The 25,559-nt window shown below is 42.3% G+C and overlaps 6 protein-coding genes and 1 pseudogene across 13 annotated transcripts in view; 2 read left to right on the plus strand and 5 right to left on the minus strand.

Annotated features, from left to right (window-relative positions):
* Window positions 1-385: 385 nt before the first annotated feature.
* On the minus strand, window positions 386-3,154 carry LOC109476034 (annotated as a pseudogene).
* An 831-nt stretch (window positions 3,155-3,985) lies between these two features.
* LOC109476035 lies at window positions 3,986-6,771 on the minus strand. Of its 5 annotated transcripts, none has more exons than XM_019776859.1 (4): window positions 6,642-6,771; window positions 6,023-6,112; window positions 5,427-5,522; window positions 3,987-4,999 (listed from the first exon to the last, which is right to left on the minus strand). In XM_019776859.1, the coding sequence occupies exons 2-4, from the start codon at window positions 6,063-6,065 to the stop codon at window positions 4,248-4,250; spliced, it is 891 nt and encodes a 296-aa protein (XP_019632418.1). In that variant the 5' UTR covers window positions 6,066-6,112; window positions 6,642-6,771; the 3' UTR covers window positions 3,987-4,247. The 5 variants fall into 5 exon arrangements, with proteins under 5 accessions (XP_019632419.1, XP_019632418.1, XP_019632416.1 ...); XM_019776857.1 differs by having other exon boundaries at window positions 6,004-6,112; XM_019776858.1 differs by having other exon boundaries at window positions 3,991-4,999; window positions 6,023-6,115.
* A 985-nt stretch (window positions 6,772-7,756) lies between these two features.
* Window positions 7,757-9,628, minus strand: LOC109476037. The gene is made up of 3 exons (XM_019776862.1): window positions 9,496-9,628; window positions 8,941-9,033; window positions 7,757-8,729 (listed from the first exon to the last, which is right to left on the minus strand). The coding sequence occupies exons 1-3, from the start codon at window positions 9,587-9,589 to the stop codon at window positions 7,978-7,980; spliced, it is 939 nt and encodes a 312-aa protein (XP_019632421.1). The 5' UTR covers window positions 9,590-9,628; the 3' UTR covers window positions 7,757-7,977.
* Window positions 9,629-11,215: 1,587 nt separating this feature from the next.
* On the minus strand, window positions 11,216-14,306 carry LOC109476033. 4 transcript variants are annotated; one of them, XM_019776851.1, is made up of 4 exons: window positions 13,547-13,623; window positions 13,152-13,262; window positions 12,340-12,432; window positions 11,216-12,136 (listed from the first exon to the last, which is right to left on the minus strand). In XM_019776851.1, the coding sequence occupies exons 1-4, from the start codon at window positions 13,587-13,589 to the stop codon at window positions 11,358-11,360; spliced, it is 1,026 nt and encodes a 341-aa protein (XP_019632410.1). In that variant the 5' UTR covers window positions 13,590-13,623; the 3' UTR covers window positions 11,216-11,357. The 4 variants fall into 4 exon arrangements, with proteins under 4 accessions (XP_019632410.1, XP_019632414.1, XP_019632413.1 ...); XM_019776854.1 differs by lacking the exon at window positions 13,547-13,623 and adding an exon at window positions 14,139-14,306 and having other exon boundaries at window positions 11,218-12,136; XM_019776853.1 differs by lacking the exon at window positions 13,547-13,623 and adding an exon at window positions 14,054-14,305 and having other exon boundaries at window positions 11,218-12,136.
* Window positions 14,307-14,968: 662 nt separating this feature from the next.
* On the minus strand, window positions 14,969-16,136 carry LOC109476038. The gene is made up of 2 exons (XM_019776863.1): window positions 16,059-16,136; window positions 14,969-15,833 (listed from the first exon to the last, which is right to left on the minus strand). The coding sequence occupies exon 2, from the start codon at window positions 15,799-15,801 to the stop codon at window positions 15,082-15,084; it is 720 nt and encodes a 239-aa protein (XP_019632422.1). The 5' UTR covers window positions 15,802-15,833; window positions 16,059-16,136; the 3' UTR covers window positions 14,969-15,081.
* Window positions 16,137-20,628: 4,492 nt separating this feature from the next.
* LOC109475983 overlaps window positions 20,629-25,559 on the plus strand; it is a 32,416-nt gene continuing 27,485 nt past the window's right edge. The window contains exon 1 of the mRNA XM_019776791.1: window positions 20,629-20,659. The gene's annotated coding sequence lies outside the window, so the exon portion shown is untranslated. The remainder of the gene's footprint in view (window positions 20,660-25,559) is intronic.
* LOC109476028 (complement component C6-like) overlaps window positions 22,344-25,559 on the plus strand; it is a 14,274-nt gene continuing 11,058 nt past the window's right edge. Inside the window, exons 1-3 of the mRNA XM_019776840.1 lie at window positions 22,344-22,461; window positions 23,873-24,041; window positions 24,496-24,676. Coding sequence (XP_019632399.1) covers window positions 23,875-24,041; window positions 24,496-24,676 — 348 coding nt within the window. The 5' untranslated portion in view covers window positions 22,344-22,461; window positions 23,873-23,874. The remainder of the gene's footprint in view (window positions 22,462-23,872; window positions 24,042-24,495; window positions 24,677-25,559) is intronic.

Below are 25,559 nucleotides of genomic sequence, written 5' to 3' on the forward strand. Positions count from 1 at the left end.
TGGGTTTCCTGTTGGGTAGTAATACTAATGTTGAATGGTAATGTGTATTGCAATATCCATACCATATAGAGTTTCATAAACATGATAAAGGAACTGGGTTATGCAGTTGGATGCTTAAAATATAATAAGTGATACTTCATAAGTATGTTTAATGTTTAAAATGTTTAAAAAAATCCTTAAAGAGGCCATTGTGGTAAAAAACTTTTAATACATATTGTAATTGAGAAGTCTTAGACAGAATGACGGTCATCATATGTCAGGTATTTCACATACAGTATGTGGTTTGCATGGGGATCCTTTTAAGCATTTAACACAACAGAGTAGGTTACCTATTTAGTATGACAATTCTAAGAAAGCCACACCACATCCCAAAAAAACTTTGTTCATCTTACATGTATTGTTAACATCTTAAACAGTTGGTAGGTAAAACTGCATCGTTAATTGTGTGATGTTCTCATCGCCCTTCTTAACCTGGAACCTCAGTGTGTCAGGACTGTCCTGGTCTTCCCATGATTCAACGTCAAGCACGTCGCCCTCTAGTGATTCTTTCTGGTATAACACCTCCAACATCTTCAGGTCATACTTGTCAATGTCTCCTCTGATGACAGAATATGCCTTGCTTCTTGCTCCCAGAGTTGCACAGTCCATGCCGTACCAGATATATGATGATTGGTTGGTGTGATGATAGCTGTCAGTGGCCTCGGAGCCACAACTTCAGAATATCGGAAGACCTCGGGGTTTTGGGGCACATCAAAGGATTGAACTGTTGGTGGGCGTGGCATCGATGATGTAAGATAAGAATACCTCTTCTTCAACCAATCAGGAAGCGGCTCTGGTCTGCGTGTGGTGGCATCAACATTGACTCTTTGAATGACACACCTAGCCATCACATCATTGGTGGAGTAATCTCTGATCTCTTCCATAGTCACCCAAGAAGTGTTGCCAAGGGAGCACAACTTCTCAGTAACTGTAGTTCTCTTGCCAGGTGCCAGGTGGCGATAATACGCGGGCAGGAACTCAAAACTTTGACCTCGTATGAAGATCAGTTTCAAATCAGGCTCTTTCTTGCTTTCTTCAGGCGGCTGGAGGAAGTACCGATGTCCGATCAGGTACGAGATCAGGGGCATCTGCCTGGCAATATTCCCCACAGGAACTTTTGCTTTTTGGTGAGAAAAATATTGAATATTATTCAAAGTCAACATCGAGCAAGGCAGCTTATTACAGCTTACAAAAAGGACAAGTTTACACCAAAGAGAAATTTATATAGTTTGCTATAAAAAGACAACTGACATACAAACAAGACTGCATAATCAAATGCTAGGTGTCGTATGCACTTTTGAAGTTATTTTTTCTATTCTTACCTAATTTGTCAAAATCTTCAAAGTCCCACGGCCGGAACACATGAGTGCAGGTAACAGTGTCCTTACTGACGACGTTTATTCCTGGTAACATCCAGTCTTTGGAGCAAGAAGAAAGAAAAAAGTCAGTTTATTATCATAATTATAAGGAATGATTATTATTGCATGCTCTTGCCCACTCCAGTAGTTATACCATTGCAACAGAGTCTAAAGGTACAGTATAAGTACCTGTGTTGAAGGGGAGAAAAACCTAAGCATATACATCCATGTTTCACTATCTACACACTGTATGCTAGATTTTTTTTCATTTACAAAACAGCTACACAAGTAAAGCTACTGGAATCCATAGTTATCACCTATCTATAATCTATGGTATCCATTGAAAGACCAGCCTTTCAGCAATTGCGATCCGCATTACCTCTCCAGGATTTTATATGTTTTAACAGTTTGCAGTTCAACATTTTTTTATGTCTCAATTTTGCATTGCGATTGTCTAAGTACAATGTATCACAAAATTTCAAACCGATATCCAGGAAGAATTCAGCTTTGACTCACCTGTGGCCAGTGTCTTCACCCTACATAATGCAGCACTCATGGGATGGTGAGGGGACAGCCATGCCCCCAGTCTCCGGCCTGCCACTGACAACATGCTTTCTTCTAGCCTGTCTGCACGAGAGAAACGTCACCACTGGAAGATTAATTTTGGAACGAAAGTTTGATGCCTTTCAAAAAAAAAAAATTTGTTGCTCATTTCGAATTAAAAATTTTAACAAGATGGATTCAATTGAACTATGACGCTCGTATATGTATGGATCCACTATATGACAGGTGCAAAGTTGGCGAAATCTAATCAACCGTTTGGATTTGAGGAAAACTTTTTGCCAAGGAACTTCTTACCGGATATGGTAGTTGTAGCTAATAGTGTTACCTAGTACAAAACTACGTAGGCTAAATGAGCAATAGGAGTAGGACTAGGAGGGACGTAATAACTACGCAGTTTGATAGCCGGAAAAAAGGACACAACAGGCGGAAGCCTTCTCTCCTGTACGGTGTATCAAGGTAACAAATTATGTGAGTTTCACATCTTGTCTAGTTTTGTCGTAGGGATGATACGTAAATGAAGGTCACGATATGATAGAAGATCATAGAAGTACAGGTAGTACAGAAGGTCAGGGGAAAGGAAGGAATTCACATGGAGGATCTATTCAAACTAGCAAGTAACCCCTATGCCACAAGGCTATCACCTCAAATTGGAATTGCCACTTGCTAAGTTAAATGTCAGGAAAAAATTCTTCAGTGTCAGAGTGATCCAGGAATGGAACAAGTTACCACCGGAGACGACAGTAAACAGATTCAAGAGTAGTATCGACGAATACATACGGAAGAAGATGACCATAGGAGATACTAAGGGCTATCCGCCTTCTGGCTCCTGATTTTTCGTCTCTGCAATTCAGGTAAATTCAGGTAACACGCCCCCCTCCCACGTTGGCTTTACAACTGACACCTGGCATTGCATGATCCTACGTACGCTGCCATCGATGTCTGTAAACTGTTATTTACCTACGAAAGGACAAGGACTACAAACCTTTCTGTTTCTGAGGCACAGGTCTGTCCTTGTAAACAAAAACAGCACTCATGAAATCAAGGATTGTTGCTGATCAAAGTTACGTGACACGCACTGAGAGAAAAACACGGAAGAGAGTCAAAGTTCACGGACTATCCCATCGTCAGCGTAGGGGTGTCCAACACATTCATAGTCGTTCTGTTTGATGTCCTTGCTCAGAGTCCACGTAACGTTACTTTTAAGTCGCCCGTTTATTGTAAAGTAAAATTATACTATCATGTCACTACGAGGAGGGCTAAGTCGACAAACATCAGGGTGACATTCGAAGTAGTTTGATCTTTTGTTATATTATTCCTGCCAGTTTTATTTATCGGCGTGCCTCATCGGATGCGAACATGGAACAGTGAATGCAGGACGACATCCACGGAGTTGACAACTGACGAACAAGTTACTACAACCCCGTCACAATTATGTCGTACGACAAGTTTACGACAGCAGATTGAAGAGCTTCGTTGATCTGTCGTGGATTTGTCGTGCAGACTAGTAACTCTTCACTATGATATCTAACGTACACGTGTGTAACATCTGATCAATGCACGGACGTTTTCACACAAAAATATTAATCCATTGAGCCATATGCATATGGCTAGAATGCATGTATGGAAAATAACCATGGCCAAGAAATGCTGCATGGGCACGTCATTTTATCTGTGAAAGCTCTGTGATAGTGGCTAAGGTGACAAACTATTTGCAACCTGAACTTGTATAATAACGATTGTGATTCTCGCCTACTGAAATAAGAATGGAATACGGTAAGATATCGCCAGGTGTCTCATATACATACATGTATATTGCTGATGTGACTGATGTTCATCTTGGGGAAAATTATAGCATGACATGTCCAAACTGGGTTTCCTGTTGGGTAGTAATACTAATGTTGAATGGTAATGTGTATTGCAATATCCATACCATATAGAGTTTCATAAACATGATAAAGGAACTGGGTTGTGCAGTTTATAAGAGATACTTCATAAGTGATACTGTGCAAAACCTATCTGAAACACTGGTTGGACAATGTTTAAAAAAAATTCCTTCAAGAGGCCATTGTGCTAAAATACTTTTAATACATATTGTAATTGACAAGTCTTGGACAGAATGGCGGTCATCATATGTCAGGTATTTCACATACAGTATGTGGTTTGCATGGGGATCCTTACAAGCATGTAACAGAACACAACACAACAGAGCAGGTTACTTATTTAGTACAATTCTAAGAAAGCTACACCACATCTCCAAAAACTTCGTTCATCCTACATGTTAACATCTTAAACAGTTGGTAGGTAAAACTGCATCGTTAACTGTGTGATGTTCTTATCGCCCTTCTTAATCTGGAACCTCAGTGTGTCAGGACTGTCTTGGTCTTCCCATGATTCAACTTCAAGTACGTCGCCCTCTGTTGATTCTTTCTGGTATAACACCTCCAACATCTTCAGGTCATACTTGTCAAGGTCTCCTCTGATGACAGAATATGCGTTCCTTCTTGCTCCCAGAGTTGCACAGTCCATGCCGTACCAAAGGTAGGATGATTGGTTGGTGTGATGATAAATGTCAGTGGCCCTAGGAGCCACAACTTCGGAATATCGGAAGAACTTGGTAATTTGGGGCACATCAAAGGGTTGAACCGTTGGTGGGCGTGGCGCCGATGATGTAAGATATGAATGTCTCTCCTTCAACCAATCAGGAAGCGGCTCCGGTCTGCGCGTAGTAGCATCAACGTTAATTTTTTGAAAAATTCCCCTAGCCATCAGATCATTGGTGGAGTAATCTCTGATCTCTGCCATGGTCACCCAAGAAGTGTTGCCAAGAGAGCACAACTTCTCAGTAACTGTTGTTCTCTTGCCAGGTGCCAGGTGGCGATAATACGCGGGCAGGAACTCAAACCTTTGACCTCGTGTGAAGACCAGTTTGAAAACAGGTTCTGTCTTTCTTTCTTCAGGCGGATGGAAGAAGTAACGATTTCCCAGCAGGTACGACATGACGGGCATCTGTCTGGCAACAGTCCCCACATGAACTCTGGCTTTTAGTGAAAAAAAATTAAATGAAAAGTCAACAGATGTTAACATGTACATGTACAATGCCTTCTGATTGAGAATCATGCTATTTTAAGTGTTTACCATTTGGACTGATTATTGCTTCAGTTACCTAATTATCATGATTATGGTTGATATGCTTTAAATGATTTGCAAAAGCACAGAAGAGACTTTTTGGTACAACAAACACTAGATAATCCATGAAAATTGTTATGTCACATTTTGAAGCTCCCTGGTCTGAGACATGCATGCTTATTTATTTAGTTAGGTTCAAAAAGACAACTTACATACAAGCAAGTGAGCTAGAATACCTTCTTTCGGTTGAGGCGACCACCTTCAACATTTTTGAATATTCTGTCGCCTAAACAATAAGCCAGTCTTATGCACTTTTGAAGTTAATTTCTCTACTCTTACCGAGTTTTTCGAAATCTTCAAAGTCCCACGGCTGGAACACATGAGTGCAGGTAACAGTGTTCTTACTGATGACATTTATTCCTGGTAACGTCCAGTCTTTGGAGCAAGAAAAAAGAAAATAGTTTATTATCATAATTATAAGGAATAATCATTACTGCATGTTCTTGCCCACTCCAGAAGTTATACTATTGTAACAGAGTTTAAAGGGTCAGTATAAGTACCTGTGTTAAAGGGGAGAAAAACCTAAGCATATACATTTATCACTATGTACACACTGTATGCTAGATCTATCAGTTACAAAACAGTTACACAATTAAAAGTTAGCCATAGTTACCACCTAACTATAGAATAATCTGTGACATAATCCATGGAAATACCAGCCTTAAGCTTTTAGCAATTACTACCCGGTATCTCCATTACCTCTCCTGGATTTGATGGTTCAAACAGTTTGTGATGCAACATTTATGTTTCATGTTTGCATTGCATTGCAAGTACAATCATTACTACAATACTACAACACAATGTATCACAAATTTCAAACGGATATCAAGGAAGAATTCAACTTAGTTTGAGTAACCTGTGGTCAGAGTCTTCACCTGACACAGCAAAGCGTTCATTGGATTTTGGGGTACCAGCCATGCCCTCAGTCTCTGGCCTGCCACTGACAACATGCTTTCTTCTAGAGCCTTCTGCACGAGAGAAAAACGTGGTCAGATTATTCGTATGACCAATCGTATGCGTGTGTGTATGATATGAACCCCCTACATGACAGATGCAAAGTTGGCGAAATCTTATCAACTGTTTGGATTTGAGGAAAACTTTTTGCCAAGGAACGTCTTACCGGATATGGTGGTTGTAGCTGATAGTGTTAGCTAGTATACAAAACTACGTAGGCTAAATGAACACTGTGACCAGGAGGGACGTAATAAGTACATGTATGCAGTGTGATATCCGGGAAAAAGGACACGACAGGCGGAAGCCTTCTCTCCTATACGGTGTATCAAGGTAACAAATTATGTGAGTTTCACATCTTGCCTAGTTTTGTCGTAGGGATGATACGTAAATGAAGGTCACGATATGATAGAAGTACAGGTACAGTAACACGCCCCCCTCCCACGTTGGCTTTATATTATAAACTGACACCTGGCATGATCCTACGCTGCCATCGATGTCTGTAAACTGTTATTTACCTAAGAAAGGACAAGGACTACAAACCTTTCTGTTTCTGTGGCACAGGTCTGTCCTTGTAAACAAAAACAGCCCTGATGAAATAAAGGATTGTTCCTGATCGATCAAAGTTACGTGACACGCACTGAGCTGAGAGAAAAACACGGAGGAGAGTCAAAGTTCACGGACTATCCCATCGTCCGCGTAGGGGTGTTCAACACATTCACATTCGTTCCGTTTCATGTCCTTGCTCAGAGTCCACGTAACGTTACTTTTAAGTCGCCCGTTTATTCATTACAATAAGTAAAATTATACTATCATGTCACTACGAGGAGGGCAAAGTCGACAAACATCAGGGTGACATTCGAAGTAGTTTGATCTGTTGTTATATTATTCCTGCCAGTTTTATTTATCAGCGTGCCTCATCGGATGCGAACATGGAACTGAATGCAGGACGACATCCACGGAGCCGACAACTGACGTACAACCCCGTCACAATTATGTCGTACGACAAGTTTACGACACAGTAGATTGAAGAGCTTCGTTGGTCTGTCGTGGATTTGTCGTGCAGACTAATATCTCTTCCCTATGATATCTAACGTACACGTGTGTAACATCTGATCAATGCACGGACGTTTTCACACAAAAATATTAATCCATTGAGCCATATGCATATGGCTAGAATGCATGTATGGAAAATAACCATGGCCAAGAAATGCTGCATGGGCACGTCATTTTATCTGTGAAAGCTCTGTGATAGTGGCTAAGGTGACAAACTATTTGCACTCTGCACATGTATAACAATGGTGATTCTCGCTTACTGAAGTAAGAATGGAATACTGTAAGATATTGCCAAGTGTGTCATATACATACACTTGATGTGACTGATGTTGATTTTGGGGAAAATTATAGTATGACATGTCCAAACTGGGTTTCCTGTTGGGTAGTAATACTAATGTTTAATGGTAATGTGTATTGCAATGGCTATACTATATAGAGTTTCATAAACATGGTAAAAGAACTGTCTTATGCAGTTGGATGTTTAAAATATGAGTGATGATATGATAAGTGATACTTCATAAGTGAAGTGGTGCTGTGCAAAAACCTGTCTGAAACACTGGTTGGACAATGTTTAAAAAAAATTCCTTCAAGAGGCCATTGTGCTAAAATACTTTTAATACATATTGTAATTGACAAGTCTTGGACAGAATGACGGTCATCATATGTCAGGTATTTCACATACAGTATATGGTTTGCATGGGGATCCTTACAAGCATATAACACAACACAACACAACACAACAGAGCAGGTTACTTATTTAGTACAATTCTAAGAAAGCTACACCACATCTCCAAAAACTTCGTTCATCCTTCTTGTTAACATCTTAAGCAGTTGGTAGGTAAAACTGCATCGTTAACTGTGTGATGTTCTTATCGCCCTTCTTAATCTGGAACCTCAGTGTGTCAGGACTGTCTTGGTCTTCCCATGATTCAACATCAAGTACGTCGCCCTCTGTTGATTCTTTCTGGTAAAACACCTCCAACATCTTCAGGTCATACTTGTCAATGTCTCCTCTGATGACAGAATATGCGTTGCTTCTTGCTCCCAGAGTTGCACAGTCCATGCCGTACCAGATATAGGATGATAGGGTGGTGTAGTTATAGATGCCAGTGTCCCTCGGAGCCACAACTTCAGAATATCGGAAGAGCTCGGGGCTTTTGGGTACATCAAAGGGTTGAACCGTTGGTGGGCGTGGCACCGATGATGCAAGATAAGAATACCTCTCCTTCAACCAATCAGGGAACGGCTCTGGTTTGCGCGTGGTGGCATCAACATTGACTCCTTGAATGAAGCACCTAGCCATCAGATCATTGGTGGAGTAATCTCTGATCTCTTCCATGGTCACCCAAGAAGTGTTGCCAAGGGAGCACACCTTCTCAGTAAGTGTAGTTCTTTTGCCAGGTGCCAGGTGGCGATAATATGCGGGCAGAAACTCATACTTTTGACCTCGTAATAAGATCAGTTTCAAAGCAGACTCATTTTTGCTTTCTTCAGGGGGCTGGAGGAAGTACCGATGTGCTATCAGGGACGAGATCATGGGCATCTGCCTGGCGATATTCCCCACAGGAACTTTTTCTTTTTGGGGAGAAAAATATTGGATATCATTCAAAGTCAACATAGAGCAACACAGCTTATTAAAAATTAAAGGACAAGTTTACACCAAAGAGAAATTTATGTAATTTGCTATAAAAAGACAACTGACATACGCATATACTAACAGGACTGCATAATCAAACGCTACAAAAGGTGTCTTATGCACTTTTAAAGTTAATTTTCCTATTCTTACCTAATTTGTAATTTTCAAAGTCCCACGGCCGGAACACATGAGTGCAGGTAACAGTGTCCTTACTGACGACGTTTATGTCTGGTAAAATCCGGTCTTTGGAGCAGGAAGAAGTTAAGAAAAAAGTCAGTTTATTATTATGATTTTAAGGAATGATCATTATTGTATGTTCTTGCCAAGTCCAGTAGTTATACTATTGCAACAAGTATAATTACCTGTCGTGTTGAATGAGAGAGAAAAAAACTAAGCATATAACGTTACATCTACATGCATGTTATCACTATCTACACACTGTATGTTAGATCTATCATTTACAAAACAGTTACACAAATGAAGCTATCCATAGTCACGACCTAACTTTTATCTATGATATAATCCATTGAAATAGTAGACTTTCAGCAATTACAATTCCCATTACCTCTACCGGATTTTATATGTTTCAAACAGTTTGTGATTCAACATTTTCATGTCTCATTTTTGCTTTGCAATTTTTTAAGTACAATGTTATGTATCAGAAATTTCAAACCGATATCCAGGAAGAATTCAACTTTGAGTCACCTGTGGCCAGAGTCTTTATCGTACACAGTGCAGCACTCATTGGATGGTGAGGGGACAGCCATGCCCTCAGTCTACGGCCTGTCACTGACAACATGCTTTCTTCTAGCCTGTCTGCACGAGAGAAAGTTTAAATATGGTCAGATTCTTCTTTTGACCCCTCGTAAACACACACAGTTACTCAAGCAACTTGTTTTGACTTGTCTACTTCTTGGACTTCAAACATTTTTTCTTAACTTATTTGCATATCAATCAATAGTTTGTGCTTATAAATCGGCATTTCTTACATGTCTTCAGTGTCACTGACGAAAGGTAGTGGATGCTACCTGAAACGTCTGACCGTTTCCAAAATCATATCCAGTTGCTTGAATAACTATTTTTTGGTGTATCTTATTACCTGGATGTCTAAACTTCACCGACGACGGACCCCTCGTATACATGTGCGTATGGACCCCGTATATGCAGGTGCAAACTTGGAGAAATCTCATCAACCATTTGGATTTGAGGAAAACTTTTTGCCAAATGTCAACAGCTGGAACTCCTTACCGCATACTAGTAATAAAGGAGTTAGAAAAGGTACGGGGTGGGGAGGGGGGTGAGAGAGGTGACGCACTACGCAGTGTGATATTGACAACATCGATAACAGGACATAACAGGCGGAAGGCTTCTCTCCCGTACGGCGTTTTAAGGTATCAGTGTATGTAAGTTTTGCATCTTGCCTACTTTTGTCCTACATGTAGGAATTAAAAGTAAATTATCAAGGTCAAGATAGAAGTATAGTAGGTAACACGTAACACGCCCCCCTCCCACTAGCCTTGGCTAACACCTGGTCGGATCTTCGCTAACGTCGATGTCTAGCTGTTATAATAATGTTATAAAATGATGAAAGGACACGGTCTACAAACCTCTCTAATTTCTGAGGAGCCCCACACGTACAGCTAGGTTTGTCCCTGTGCCCAGTAAAACGTTGACAGGACTGATACGTCTCACGTTTTGTTGTTGATCAAAGCTCCGTGACGCGTAGCCGTGGCGACTCTTGACTTCATTGCCCTCATGAAATGTGAACCAGGGTCAAGGCCGCAAAACACAGTATCAATGGACGCGAGTATAGAATGTAGTGCAGACAAAACTCTTGAATCCTGGATAGAGCGATTTATGTGAGACGTAGCCATCAGTAAACTGTGCTGTGGGGTATAGAAAGGTATCGGCTTGTACACCGTACAGTGGCGGCGGCAGTGGGGGCGTCGCCCCCCAAAAAATCATGCTGAAATTCTAGTGTATTTTCTCTTGATGTAAGGAAAAGCCAGCAAGCAGTTCGATTTCTACCTTAAAACCGCTTGTAAAACGCATTTTCCGCGCTGCGCGGCCACTTGAAATCTGAAATCACACGAACGCCGTCTTCTACATGTAGGTATTACCACGAGTTGTAAGCTCTGATTGGTTCACCCCCCGCAAACCTGCGCTCTGATTGGTTTATGATTTGGATTGTGAAGATTTCCCTGTTCGTACATGCGCGGTATTACGCAGTTCCGCGTTCGGGGTGAGCCGGCTACAGTTCCGTTGACCTCCGTAGAGGGCCAAATCAAAGTGGTCGTCATGGTGTTAAAAAACGATAACTATTTGCATCCCTTCAGTCTTTACGTATCTCTCCGGTATTCAACGAATGTTAGAAAATATCGAAACTCAGATCATAACATAACATAACATAACATAACATAACATAACATAACATAACATAACATAACATAACAACGCATCCATTTATTTTCGATACCTGGAATCCCATGTCTCAACATTTCTTTTCAACACTGGTGTTTTTTAACATAAAGCTCCGGCCAGTAGCTTCTTGGCAACTCTGAGAAAAGCTAGAGCAAAATAAAACAGATTGCGTCTGAAACAGTTGGCAGGTAAAACTGCATCGTTAACTGTGTGATGTTCTCATCGCCCTTCTTAACCTGGAACCTCAGTGTGTCAGGACTGCCCTGGTCTTCCCATGATTCAACATCAAGTACGTCGCCCTCTGTTGATTCTTTCTGGTATAACACCTCCAACATCTTCAGGTCATACTTGTCAATGTCTCCTCTGATGACAGAATATGCCTTGCTTCTGGCTCCCAGAGTTGCACAGTCCATGCCGTACCAGATATAGGATGATAAGGTGGTATGGTTATAGGTGTCAGTGTCCCTAGGAGGCACAACTTCAGAATATCGGAAGAACTTGGTGCTTTTTGGCACATCAAAGGGTTGAACCGTTGGTGGGCGTGGCACCGATGATGTAAGATAAGAATACCTCTCCTTAAACCAATCAGGAAGCGGCTCTGGTCTGCGTGTGGTATCATCAACATTGACTCCTTGAATGATACACCTAGCCATCACATCATTGGTGGAGTAATCTCTGATCTCTTCCATGGTCACCCAAGAAGTGTTGCCAAGGGAGCACAACTTCTCAGTAACTGTAGTTCTCTTGCCAGGTGCCAGGTGGCGATAATACGCGGGCAGGAACTCATATCTTTGACCTCGTATGAAGATCAGTTTCAAATCAGGCTCTTTCTTGCTTTCTTCAGGGGGCTGGAGGTAGTACCGTTGTCCTACTAGGTACGAGATCATGGGCATCTGCCTGGCAATATTCCCCACAGGAACTTTTTCTTTTTGGGGAGAAAAATATTGAATATCATTCAAAGTGAACATAGAGCAACACAGCTTATTAAAAATTAAAGGACAAGTTTACACCAAAGAGAAATTTATATAATTTGCTATAAAAAGACAACTGACATACAAACAGGACTGCATAATCAAACGCTACAAAAGGTGTCTTATGCACTTTTAAAGTTAATTTTCCTATTCTTACCTAATTTGTAATTTTCAAAGTCCCACGGCCGGAACACATGAGTGCAGGTAACAGTGTCCTTACTGACGACGTTTATGTCTGGTAAAATCCGGTCTTTGGAGCAGGAAGAAGTTAAGAAAAAAGTCAGTTTATTATTATGATTTTAAGGTCCAGTCCAGTAGTTATACAATTGCAACAGAGTCTAAATGTAAAGTATAATTACCTATCGTGTTGAAGGAGAGAAAAAACTAAGCATGCATTACATCTACATGTATAAGTTCAGTAAGATAATTCTTTCAATCAGTGACTATTAAATCCTGAGGTACATACCTCCGAATTTTCGACGACTAGTCAGTTCGTCTTGGTCACGGAATGATCCTAGTCTCGCGAGGGAACGCGAGACTAGGACGAGACTTGCGTGGATCTTCTGACCCCCTCTGAGGTATGTACCTTAGGATTTAATAGTCACTGATTGAAAGAATTATCTTACTGAACTTATACTATACGTGACTGATGAATCTCTTCAACGATCTACATGTATGTTATCACTATCTACACACTGTATGTTAGATCTATCATTTACCAAACAGTTACACAAAATGAAGCTATCCATAGTCACGACCTAACTTTTAACTTTTATAATGATATAATCCATTGAAATACTAGCCTTTCAACAATTACAATTCCCATTACATCTACCGGATTTTATATGTTTCAAACAGTTTGTGATTCAACATTTTCATGTCTCATTTTTGCTTTGCAATTTTTGAAGTACAATGTTATGTATCAGAAATTTCAAACCGATATCCAGGAAGAATTCAACTTTGACCCACCTGTGGCCAGAGTCTTTATCCTACACAGTGCAGCACTCATTGGATGGTGAGGGGACAGCCATGCCCTCAGTCTCCGGCCTGCCACTGACAACATGCTTTCTTCTAGCCTGTCTGCACGAGAGAAAGTTTAAACATGGTCAGATTCTTCTTATGACCCCTCGTAAACACACACAGTTACTCAAGCAACTTGTTTTGACTTGTCTACTTCTTGGACTTCAAACATTTTTTTCTTAACTTATTTGCATATCAATCAATAGTTTGTGCTTATAAATCGGCATTTCTGACAAGTCTCCAGTGTCACTGACGAAACGTAGTGGATGCTACCTGAAACGTCTGACCGTTTCCAAAATCATATCCAGTTGCTTGAATAACTATTTTTTGGTGTATCTTATTACCTGGATGTCTAAACTTCACCGACGACGGACCCCTCGTATACATGTGCGTATGGACCCCCCTATATGCAGGTGCAAACTTGGAGAAATCTCATCAACGTTTGCATTTGAGGAAAACTTTTTGCCAAGTGTCAACAGCTGGAACTCCTTACCGCATAATAAAGGAGGTAGAAAAGGTACGGGGTGGGGAGGGGGGTGAGAGAGGTGACGCACTACGCAGTGTGATATCGACCGTTGAACATAGATAACAGGACATAACAGGCGGAAGGCTTCTCTCCCGTACGGCGTTTTAAGGTATCAGTGTATGTAAGTTTTGCATCTTGCCTACTTTTGTCCTACATGTAGGAATTAAAAGCAAATTATCAAGGTCAAGATAGAAGTATAGCAGGTAACACGCAACACGCCCCCCTCCCACTAGCCTTGGCTAACACCTGATCGGATTTTCGCTAACGTCGATGTCTAGCTGTTATGATAATGTTATGAAGTTATGAAAGGACACGGTCTACAAACCTCTCTAATTTCTGAGGAGGCCCACACGTACAGCTAGGTTTGTCCCTGTGCCCAGTAAAACGTTGACAGGACTGATACGTCTCACGTTTTGTTGTTGATCAAAGCTCCGTGACGCGTAGCCGTGGCGACTCTTGACTTCATTACCCTCATGAAATGTAAACCAGGGTCAAGGCCGCAAAACACAGTATCAATGGACGCGAGTATAGAATGTAGTGCAGACAAAACTCTTGAATCCTGGATAGAGCGATTTATGTGAGACGTAGCCATCAGTAAACTGTGCTGTGGGGTATAGAAAGGTATCGGCTTGTACACCGTACAGTGGCGGCGGCAGTGGGGGCGTCGCCCCCCAAAAAATCATGCTGAAATTCTAGTGTATTTTCTCTTGATGTAAGGAAAAGCCAGCAAACAGTTCGATTTCTACCTTAAAACCGCCTGTAAAACGTATTTTCCGCGCTGCGCGGCCACTTGAAATCTGAAATCACACGAACGCCGTCTTCTACATGTAGGTATTACCACGAGTTGTAAGCTCTGATTGGTTCACCCCCCGCAAACCTGCGCTCTGATTGGTTTATGATTTGGATTGTGAAGATTTCCCTGTTCGTACATGCGCGGTATTACGCAGTTCCGCGTTCGGGGTGAGCCGGCTACAGTTCCGTTGACCTCCGTAGAGGGCCAAATCAAAGTGGTCGTCATGGTGCTAAAAAACGATAACTATTTGCATCCCTTCAGTCTTTACGTATCTCTCCGGTATTCAACGAATGTTAGAAAATATCGAAACTCAGATCATAACATAACATAACATAACATAACATAACATAACATAACATAACATAACATAACATAACATAACATAACATAACATAACATAACATAACATAACATAACAACGCATCCATTTTTTTATCGATACCTGGAATCCCATGTCTCAACATTTCTTTTCAACATTGGTGTTTTTTAACATAAAGCTCCGGCCAGTAGCTTCTTGGCAACTCTGAGAAAAGCTACAGCAAAATAAAACAGATTGCGTCTTAAACAGTTGTTATGTAAAACTGCATCGTTAACTGTGTGATGTTCTCATCGCCCTTCTTAATCTGGAACCTCAGTGTGTCAGGACTGTCCTGGTCTTCCCATGATTCAACATCAAGTACGTCGCCCTCTAGTGATTCTTTCTGGTATAACACCTCCAACATCTTCAGATCATACTTGGCAAGGTTTCCCCTGAGGAGAGAATATGCCCCGCTTCTTGCTCCAAGAGAAGCACAGTCCATACTGTACCAGAGGTAGGATGCGTGAAATGTATGGTCATTGGTGTCTGTCTCATTTGGAGCCACAACGACGGAATATCTGAAGCACTTTACGTTTGTCGGTGCATCAAAGGGTTGAACCGTCGGTGGGCGTGGCACCGATGACGTCAGGTAGGAATATCTCTCCCTCAACCAATCAGGAAGCGGCTCTGGTCGACGTCTGGTAGCTGAAACATTAATTCTTTGAAGAATTCCTCTAATCATCAGCTCATTGGTGGGGGCATCTCTGATTTCTTCCATGCTCACCCAAGAAGTGTTGCCTACATGGCGCAAACTTTCGGTAACTGTCGTACCCCTACCAGGCGCAAGGTGGCGGTAATAGCCTGGTAGGAATTCCCAACTCTGACCTCGGATGAATACAAGATCTAGAGCGGGTTCTTTGCTCCCTTCTCCAGGTGGTACGAACAGATACTGATTTCCTATGACGTACGACGCTAGTATCATTCGCGTGGTGATAGTCCACACAGGAACATGACCTATTGGTGAGCAAAACATAAACATTCAAATATCTGCTGCCGCAATAAATATAAGACAACCCATGTACAAATCAGCTGCTTCATTATTTGTTCAAACTTGTCGTTTTGTTTTCATTTTCGCAACACACATGATAGCAGAGCTGGATACCAGATTGCAACAAAACTAAAATATCTATCTTATGTGACCTCTATACTAAAAGTGGCTCTTTTTTTCTCCACTCTTACCTAGTTTTTTGTAGTCGTCGAAATCCCATGGCTGGAACACGTGGTTGAAGCTCACAGTTTCCCTACCAATTAAACGGATGGCTAAGGAAGTCAAATCTTCAAGAGAGAAAGAGGGAAATTGTCATAACATACATAAAACTACAGTTCCACGATCTCATACCTTCGCCAAGTGAAGTTAATCTTTATGACGCACAAATTATATTTTATTCCCCTGATTATATTCTCCGCCAAAAGACAGTCTTATCTTAACAAAGAATGCCATTCTAGCATTTCCTCATTAATTATGCAAATGAGGTCATTATTTGAATGAGTTATGTTTAATGATGTTCACCTTTACTTTACTTTCAAATAGCCTAAGTTTGAAGTTCCAGGCAGTTGCCACTGAATTACAATATTTTCTATCCATTTAAGCCTTCTCAAGTTATCGTATTTCTGGACACATAGACACACACACACACACACTGACACACACACACACACACACACACACACGAACGCCTACGAAAACATAACCTTCTTGGCGAAGGTAATCAACTCAAAACACTGAACCCAGCAATCGCTAGACGACGTTTAATATCTTTTCCGGATTTAAAAAAATCTTCAGAAGAAATTGAAAAGAAAACCTATGAGTCATCTTACCTATGTTTTCTCGGTGCCAGGGATGTGGCCCGATGTTTTCTGCTTTGCAAAGAGGACCTCTGTAGCTGTGCAGACGACCAATTGCAGGCAGTATTGCATGAGTAGCCCTTCGGCCTCCAACGGAAAACATTTTATGCTTTTCCACGCAAAAAGGAGAAACTGTTATTCAGTAGGTTTGTTTATAGGAATGTGGGTAAAAGAAAGAGCAAGAACACGGTTTGAAAAAAAGACACTACAAAAACCAACTATATATACCGAAGGACAAAAGAATATATTTTACTTTTTTACTGTTTTGTCAACGAAGACACACTGTGCTAAATATATGTAATATCGTGTAAATATTTTTCAATGTGCAGCTCTACTACCACATTTTGACTCCAAGATTGTGCAGTCGTTAACGTTTTTTTTTAAATACATCTTTGAACGCAATTCAGCTTTCTGCTGCAATGTTCGTGATTTTAGCAATAAAATGATTTTAGCAATAAAGCATTTTTGATTGATTGATTGATTGATTGATTGATTGATTGATTGATTGACAAAGTTTGGTACATGAATACTGTACAGCTGTGTTGGAACGGGAAGGGGATGTTGGTTTTGGCCGTGTCTATACGGAATCACCCAAACCGCGATTCGGGTAACTCACATTCCTCACATCTGGTCCACGTGCCACACACACCTGCGAAACCGTGTCCGAACATAATGCGCTTGAGCTACATTTATTGCTGTTTGATGATAACACGCAAGGCGGCGTGTTATTAATGTCAGAGGTCAACGACCTGCTTGCTGATGCCCCCCTCCCAGCGTATCTCGGCCGAATGCCGACGTGGTCCCGCCAGAGGCGGTGAAGCTCGCCCTAGAACGGACACATTATTTGACCATTACTGCTCTTTAAGTTGCTGCCACGTAAAAGTTGGTATTGCATATAAAAAAGAAATATCACTCCGTAATCCATGACCAGGCGAAGTCACATTGAAATCACATTGCGTTCAAACGCAAATCGCGATGCGGGGAAACCGATTCGAAACCACCTCTAGAAGTGGCTTGGGATCGAGGCGCTTTCAATGTGATTTCGGAGCGTTCAGATGGAGCCACTTGAAACCGGCTTCGGGGTAAACCACATGTAAACCGCCTTGGGTGATTCCGTTTAGACACGGCCTTTGATGAGTACTTTAAAGGCCTTTAACTACCCTAGAGTTATCTTCCAAGCAGATCCTAGGGTGGCAAAAACAGTATCAAATTGTCCACGCAGTATCCATTGGCCAGAGAGGTGGGTGGCGTGTGGACCCTAGCTCTCTGGCTGAATTTTATACTGTCTTTCGCCACCCTAGGATCTGCTTGGAGATTACCCTACAGGACATGGACAAACCGGTCGAACGACTGCGGTCCAAGGACACAGCACCTGACACGAGCTCTATCAGGGCCTACAGGGACAGCAGGTTGCTTCACAACAATACCCTTGTATATCCCCTTTGAGGAGTATCACCATTGCGCGTACGCGTATTATTATTATAAAGTGGTTTGGGCTTATGTTCATAGTGCCAAATAGATCTAGACTAGGTACGCCTACCTTCCTTAGTATCTGGCGAAAAATAAGCCAGCTGTTACTGCTTCAGATGCGTCACGGTAACACCCACACGTACAACTGACAGGTCAAGGTTCATGGACAAGGACTAATTCATTGTTTACACGGGGGTGTACTTTTTGGGCAACACACCAAGGTCATGCCACTGAACAGTCCCTTGGGAGGAGCACTTAAAGGTTTCACCAAGTTCGGTTTTCCTGTCATAGGAAAATAAAGTTTATCTGTGGGGACATCCTAGACTCTACCAGGCTTCGGGAGGCGGCTGGAAAGTGTAGAAATTGGCCAAATAGAGAGATAACATGCCAGGGGAGTTGGTCAGCCCAATTGTACTCTCTAGCGGACCAACTCGTCTGGCATGTTATCTCTCTAGTTGGCCAATTTCTACTCTTTCCAGACGCCTACCAAAGCCTGGTAGAGGCTAGGGTCATCCCAATGCGTCACATTATGAAAGCAGTGTTGGTCACGTAGAGGCTTAGCCTCCTGTGCAGGCTTCGGGGCGGGTGGGAATTTTGATACAGCGTTTTGAAGAGTTTTTAACGCGTTATTTTAATAGTCGGCCATCCTACAACCAGCCGCCAGCGAAGGTTCCATTCCGCCCACACTGTATCAAAATTCCCGCCCGCCCCGGAGCCTGCACAGGAGGCTAGGTCAACAGCTGACTGATCAGGAAGTCACGATGAAAACAGTCTGAAACTCACTAGCCTGTATCACAGGGTATTATTTAATATCCGTAGCTTTGCGGTTTCAAGGTTTCGGTGGGCTGGGCCTGATGAGAAATGTACCGGAAGACAACGAACGGTATTGAGTGGGTGTTTCGCCCTGTCACTGTGCAAAAAGCTACTCTCCAAGCAGAGGTTTTGGGTTTTTTGGGGTATTTTTAGTGTGCTTTTAGGCTTTTTTTGGGGGGGGGGTTCTCTTTTGCACTGAATTTTTTTCCCACGTTGGGTTTGGTGGGAAAAAAATTCAGTGCAAAAGAGAAACCCCCCCAAAAAGCCTAAAAGCACACTAAAAATACCCCCCAAACCCAAACCTCTGCTTGGAGAGTACAAAAAGACAGATATTGGTGTGGTTGTTTGAAACACTTTGCTTTGTTTTGAATGCTGATCCAGGTATCCTGATTATTCACAAACAATATCAGTAATGAGTAATTTGTTAAGAAGATATCTCTGCAAATTGCTATCAAAAATTGCTTTATGGTAGTATTTTTGAGATGACAGAAAGGGCTCACAATCGTACACAATTGCTCCGACAAAGTATCATTATTAACTACCACCTAGTATGTCCATCCAACTGTTTGTTCCTCAAAAGAGCAAATGTCAATATTTGCCCATGGCGACACGTTATATAGGTTACTTGAGGTTAAATGGTGATTACATTGTCGGAGGTATTCTGGAAACACCTAAACGGTGAACAATGCCGCAGAACTAGAAGGGAGGACGTAGTGGTTCCAGAATCAATGTCAGCAAATCTGTCCGCCACATTTACATTATCAAGAAGGGGCAGACAAGAACTTAGCCTGGTATACAGTCTTACGTGGTAGGGGCGAGTTTTCCTCGGGGCCATAAGAGCTCATTCCCGCCCGTCTCAGCTAGGTTTCCCGGTAGGTATTTCACGATGGGAGATTTATTAGCCCTACCACGTGTTGGGGCAAATCAAATCCCCAAGCATGCCATTTCTTATTAGCGTATCACTCCTACCGGGTCGACCTGTTGCACTGGGCGGGGGAAGCTATTAGAGCCCCCGAAGACACAGCCTGCCTGAACACCCCTACTATGCCCCAATCACCTAAGACTGGATACCAGGCTAACAAGAACTTAAAATCTACAAGATTTTTCGTGATCTCATTTTAATCTGGAAAACATCTGACTCCTCTTGCGCGCATGCACTTTTGAATGTTGCTATTAAAAAGGCCTTGATGTGGATTTTGAAATTTGACGAGTAATTTCTCAAAACTCTTAAGTTTCGTTCGTCTACAGCAGCTAGAAAATGGCCTTACATCAAGACCTTCAAAACAAGTACAATGTACCTGCATCTAGTATATCATCTCTTAGATGTCTATTTGTCTTATTTCTGGGTTTTCATGGTGTTCTGAACCCTCCATTGAAGCAGAGGTTGGTGGGGAAGATCCTTTCTATATGCCCCGTTTTTTTGTCGCTATCCCCACAAAAAAACGGGACATATATAAAAGTGTAACGAACCTCTGCTTGGGGGGTACTGAATACCGACATTTGGCATGAGAAGGGTTTTGATAGAAACTGTAGAAACCTGATCCGATGTCGACTAACTTCCGGTGAAGATCCGTGAAGTTTCGCACGTTCACGACTCAGCACTTCCACGCGCAGGGCACGCCGGGAAATATGGAGGGCGTTAGGAAGTTAAGGTGGGTCGGGGAAATACATTTCTACTTGTTTCTTGTCCCATTTGTGAAACGTTTTGCCCAGGAATGTCGTTCCTATCCTTGCCCTGTAACGGTCCAGCATAGATAGCCGACTGTGACAGCACCAGAAATGGTTTTCCCCAGCTATAAATCGGCGTTCACTGCTACTTGCTATTTAGCCGTGACCTTATTCTTCACTAGACTTCTTTTGCAGGCTGAATAAATCGTAGAAATCGGCCTAAAAACTGTATCAATTGGCGAGAGAAGGTAGCCGGCCATCGACGATCAAATCCAGCCTGCAAAAGAAGTCAGAGTGGTGGAGACTACGTGACCTCACGTCTTACCGTCTTGCCGGTCCCTTGACCGGGGGTGGTCGTGGGTACTCTCCAAGCAGAGGTTGTGGGGAATGATCGTTACCTTTTTATATATGGCCGTTTTTTTTTTCTTGATCCCCACCTGATCCCGTCGGTGGCTAATGGAGCTTCTCTGGCTAATGGATACTGTCTGGCCAACTTGATACTGTCTTTTTGCCACCGAGAGGGATCTGCAGGGGATCTGCTTGGAGATTAGGTCGTGGGGGCACCTAGTGGCTGAGCACACTGCCTTCCTCCATCCCTCCCTCACGGTCATGAGCCAGCGCTTGGGCACTGGCAAGGGGCAAGCCGCGAGCGGCCGGTCCACTCCTTAACGTTGTCATCCCATTTCTTCCTTTGTCTCCCTCTTTTTCTCTTCCCTGGTACTGTTCCTTGTAGGATAACTTTGGATAGGCCTTTACTTCTACTTCTAACCTCACGTACAGACGGTTAAAAACCTGATGTTCAACACACTACCCGGCCGGGCTAGTCCATTTTCAACCGTTCAAGTGTGTTGTAAGGAAAGTTAGGAAACAATCATGACAGTTGTGCCGTTTTAATGGCGCCACACATTCCTTTGAATGTTTACATGTCTTGCAAGCTTTCATCAAATAATTGTTTTACATATTCTTTTTCGTACACCGACTTGTGTTATCGTACAACAAATACTATGCATTAATCTCCAAGCAGATCTTTTGGTGGGGGTAAGACAGTATCAAATTGGCCAGTCTGTAACCATTTCCCCACCCAAGTTGGTGGTGGTAGCGACAAAAAAGGGGCCATATATAAAAAGCAAACGATCTTCCACCATCAACCTCTGCTTGGAGAGTAACTATACTAGTATGCCGATGCCACTTAATCTCCAAGCAGATCGCTCTCGGTGGCAAAAAGACAGTATCAAATTGGCCAGGCAGTATCCATTATCCAGAGAAGGTCCGCGGCCACCGTTGGTGGGGGTCAAGACAAAAAAAAAACCGGCCATATATAAAAATGTAACGATCATTCCACCCACAACCTCTGCTTGGAGAGTACATGTCACTGGAGTCTAGACCTCATTTACAATATCTGCCAAAACAGTCTTCCTGGCGACTAGATTGATAAGTAGTTTAATATGCAAGTCGACAAAGTGTAATAATCGCCGAAGCCAGTGTTGACCAGAAGGATTTACATACACTAATCCGTCAACTCAGCGCTTTAGCAAGGCGCGAAATCTTGGGGATCCCCGAACCCAAGTGTTCTGAGAAGTCCGGGGATCTTGGAATCGCCCCCTGCGCACCGTCCCAGTAGGGAAGCGCGGTCACATGACGTGACTTCCGGTGTAGCGGGTATAAAGAGGCCTCGCCAAAACCGGGACTCAGTCAGAGTGTACCCGCAGCCAGACTTCAAGATCACGACACAGAAGACTTTTCCTTCTTCATACTTGTCTTCCCAGTTCCTCAGACAGTCACACAGGTAAGCCAACGTCTTTTCTTCATTAGTTATTAGTCTCGACCAGGCTTGGGGAGGCGGCTGGAAAGAGTAGAAATCAGCCAAATAGAGAGATAAGCATACCAAGGGAGTTTGGCGGCGGCGAACTGTTCTCTCAACGGACAAACTCCCTTGGTATGCTTATCTCTCTATTTGGCCGATTTCTACTCTTTCCAGCCGCCTCCCCAAGCCTGGTAGAGGCTATCGTTAATCCACCTTTGGACTTCTAACAAGGATAACCGCCTTGCTTCTACCAACCCTTTTCCTTCTACTGTGACCTAATTTAGCTAGATCAGATTAGATTAGCTAGATTAATAAGCTAAATGGGTGACAATTTTTGCTAATCGTTACACGGGATATTGTGTTAAATTCACAACCGATTGGTTACATAAACCTGATTTTTAATTAAAATTCACGGCGATGTTTGCTAGTTCTTACTAGGTCCTCATTTTGCCCTTTTTCTGTACGGACTGCGTACTTAGCGACACCAGTGATTGAAAGAGAGTATTTTCCAACTTCCTGAGAGTTGTATCCTGTAATTTCTCTGTAATTTCTCTTTTTTTTTGGGGCAATCGACCTAGTATGAACCGACTGTACAATAGATATGTCAGAAAGGGACGCTTAATTTATAACTCACTTCATGCGATCAGGCGATTCAGTGTTGTTTGTTCGGCCACCAGATGCACAAAGTCCAGTTTGGCGTCTCGCTACCACCGCTAAAATGTTTCTACAGCGTTTCAAAAAGTATAATGACAGTTTCCGAAGGAAGTCAGTCTCGCCCAGGCCTCACTAGTTTTCTGCCCACTTGTTGTTAATTTCCGGTCCTCTTCTGGTTAAATAGAGAACAAAACTTTTTACATGCATGGTGATCTACTTACGAGGACACCAGGAAATGGTTTAAAGCCACGAAGATATATTTGAGGAAACCCAGCACATTGACTGCCCTTGGGTGACTTCCAAGTAACGCGAAGTGCCAAGTGTACTGACGGGATCAGTCATCAGCCAATGAGAACAGTAGACGTCATAATGACCGGTTATGGGACAAACCACTTACTTGCGGGGGGACTACCACTTGAAACCAACAACCTGAAACCTTGTGGTAGTTGTAGTACGATGTTGTGCTAACCAGCTTCTCCCAGGCTTCGGGAGACGGTTGGAAATAGTATAAGTTGGCCAAATAGAGAGATAACATGCCGAGGGAGTTGGTCCACTAGAGAGCACACGGGTACGGCAAAATGTACTCTCTAGCAGACCAACTCCCTCGGCATGTTAGCTCTCTATTTGACCGCACCGTCTCCCGAAGCCTGGTAGAGGCTATTCAATAACTACAACCATGGAGCTTTCATAACAAGCTTTTTCTCGAAATATTCATGACACATCCTTTTATTTCCACCAGACATGAGGTGCATGTTTCGCCTGCTGGTGTTGTTTGCGGTGGTGGCGGTCCTGGCCGTGCCGTCTGAGGGCTTGTGGCGGCGGCGCAGGAGGAGACGTGCCCCGCCGCCGCCTCCTCCACCCGTCCACTGTCAGGTCGGGGGGTGGTCGCCCTGGTCCACATGTTCCAGGTAATCATAATAATTTGTTTTTGTCTAAGGCTTAGGGTTATGTTTTTACCTCAAGCCAACTAGCTAGTGCACGGGTATAATTTCTTTTAAATAAGCAAATTCAAGTTCTTTGAAATAGAGATTGAAATCAAAATATTATATTTGAATTTTTTCACATTTTCCGTATGATGTGAACTTCGTGAATGAGGTAAAACATGAATACAGGAATAGATTATTAGAGTATAATTGAAGGAATAATGAATTAACCTCGATCATTTCCTAGGTCTGACTTTTTTTACCTCCTGCCATTCTACCTGTCAATCTTTCCCAACCCACGTGGTGTCAACCTACTCCGAACAAACACAAGTGACACAAGTGACACAAACCTACAACTCAGTCACCCAAAAAAAATATTTCGTACCCGGAAGTAAAAATGAATATTTTTATAATATGATGCAATGTGATGTGTTCTCAGGTCCTGTCAGGGCGGGACCCAGGCCCGTACCCGCGCCATTACCCGTCATGCCGCGCACGGCGGCAGGGCGTGTCCCGGACTCAGCCAATCACGAGCCTGCAATCTACAGACTTGTCCCATCGACTGCATTGTGGGAACGTTTGGGAACTGGACACGGTGCGACCCCTGCGAGAGGAAGGAGGTATGGACATTATCATGAAAGTTCATCTGTGTTGGTAATAAGGCCATGTTGATTTGATTATATGGATGACATCCTCCGGGAGCCCCAAAACTGATGCGCGCGTGCGAATAAAAAAAAAGTTCTTTTCATTATGAAATCTACGTGGTCATGAGGGTTGAGCAAATGGCACAGAATATGGTTTGGCGAATAATCTAGTCTTCAAGTTCATTTCTTTACAATTTCGTCTTTTTTCGTTTGATTTTGGCATTCTACGACATTGGTATAGTTTTTATCAATTTTTTTTGTAACTTATGGTATATTTTTGCTCATTTTGCAACTGTTTTGTACGATTTACAGTATGGTTGAGAACTTTTTTTTTGAAACGGCCGAAAATTCATGCGCGCGCGGATGTCATTCATATAATCAAATCAACATGGTCTAATCATATTAAAATGTTGAACTTGTCTGTAACGTGTCTGTAACCGTACCTCTCGCGAGATAACGTTTTGAAGTGATTGGTCATTTATTATCCTGATGAAGGCTATAGTGGTTGTTGAAAATTTGATCTCTGTGTAACCCTTGTGTTGGAATTAAGTTCAACATTTTACTTAAAGTATGGACATCTTCTAGTATTCCTATTCTTCTTGTTCTCATTTCAACTTTGATAAAAAAAATGGACAGCAAAGATACCTACAAAGTTTGATAGAATGAAACTGATATTTACAGTTGAAACTAATGAAGATATGAGACTCGGTGAACGGTTTTGAGACATTTATCAAACTAAGTTAAATGTTTTATTTCATAGTCAATTGCGAGGTTTTTTTTTTCATTTTTGTTGGGCCGCAGCAGCTAGCTGCCCATCTTTCTATCATTTTGACTTAGGCCATGTTGATTTGATTATATG

This window comes from Branchiostoma belcheri, unplaced genomic scaffold, assembly GCF_001625305.1.
Source record: "Branchiostoma belcheri isolate BF01 breed outbred unplaced genomic scaffold, Haploidv18h27 scaffold36, whole genome shotgun sequence".
NCBI lineage: Eukaryota > Metazoa > Chordata > Leptocardii > Amphioxiformes > Branchiostomatidae > Branchiostoma > Branchiostoma belcheri.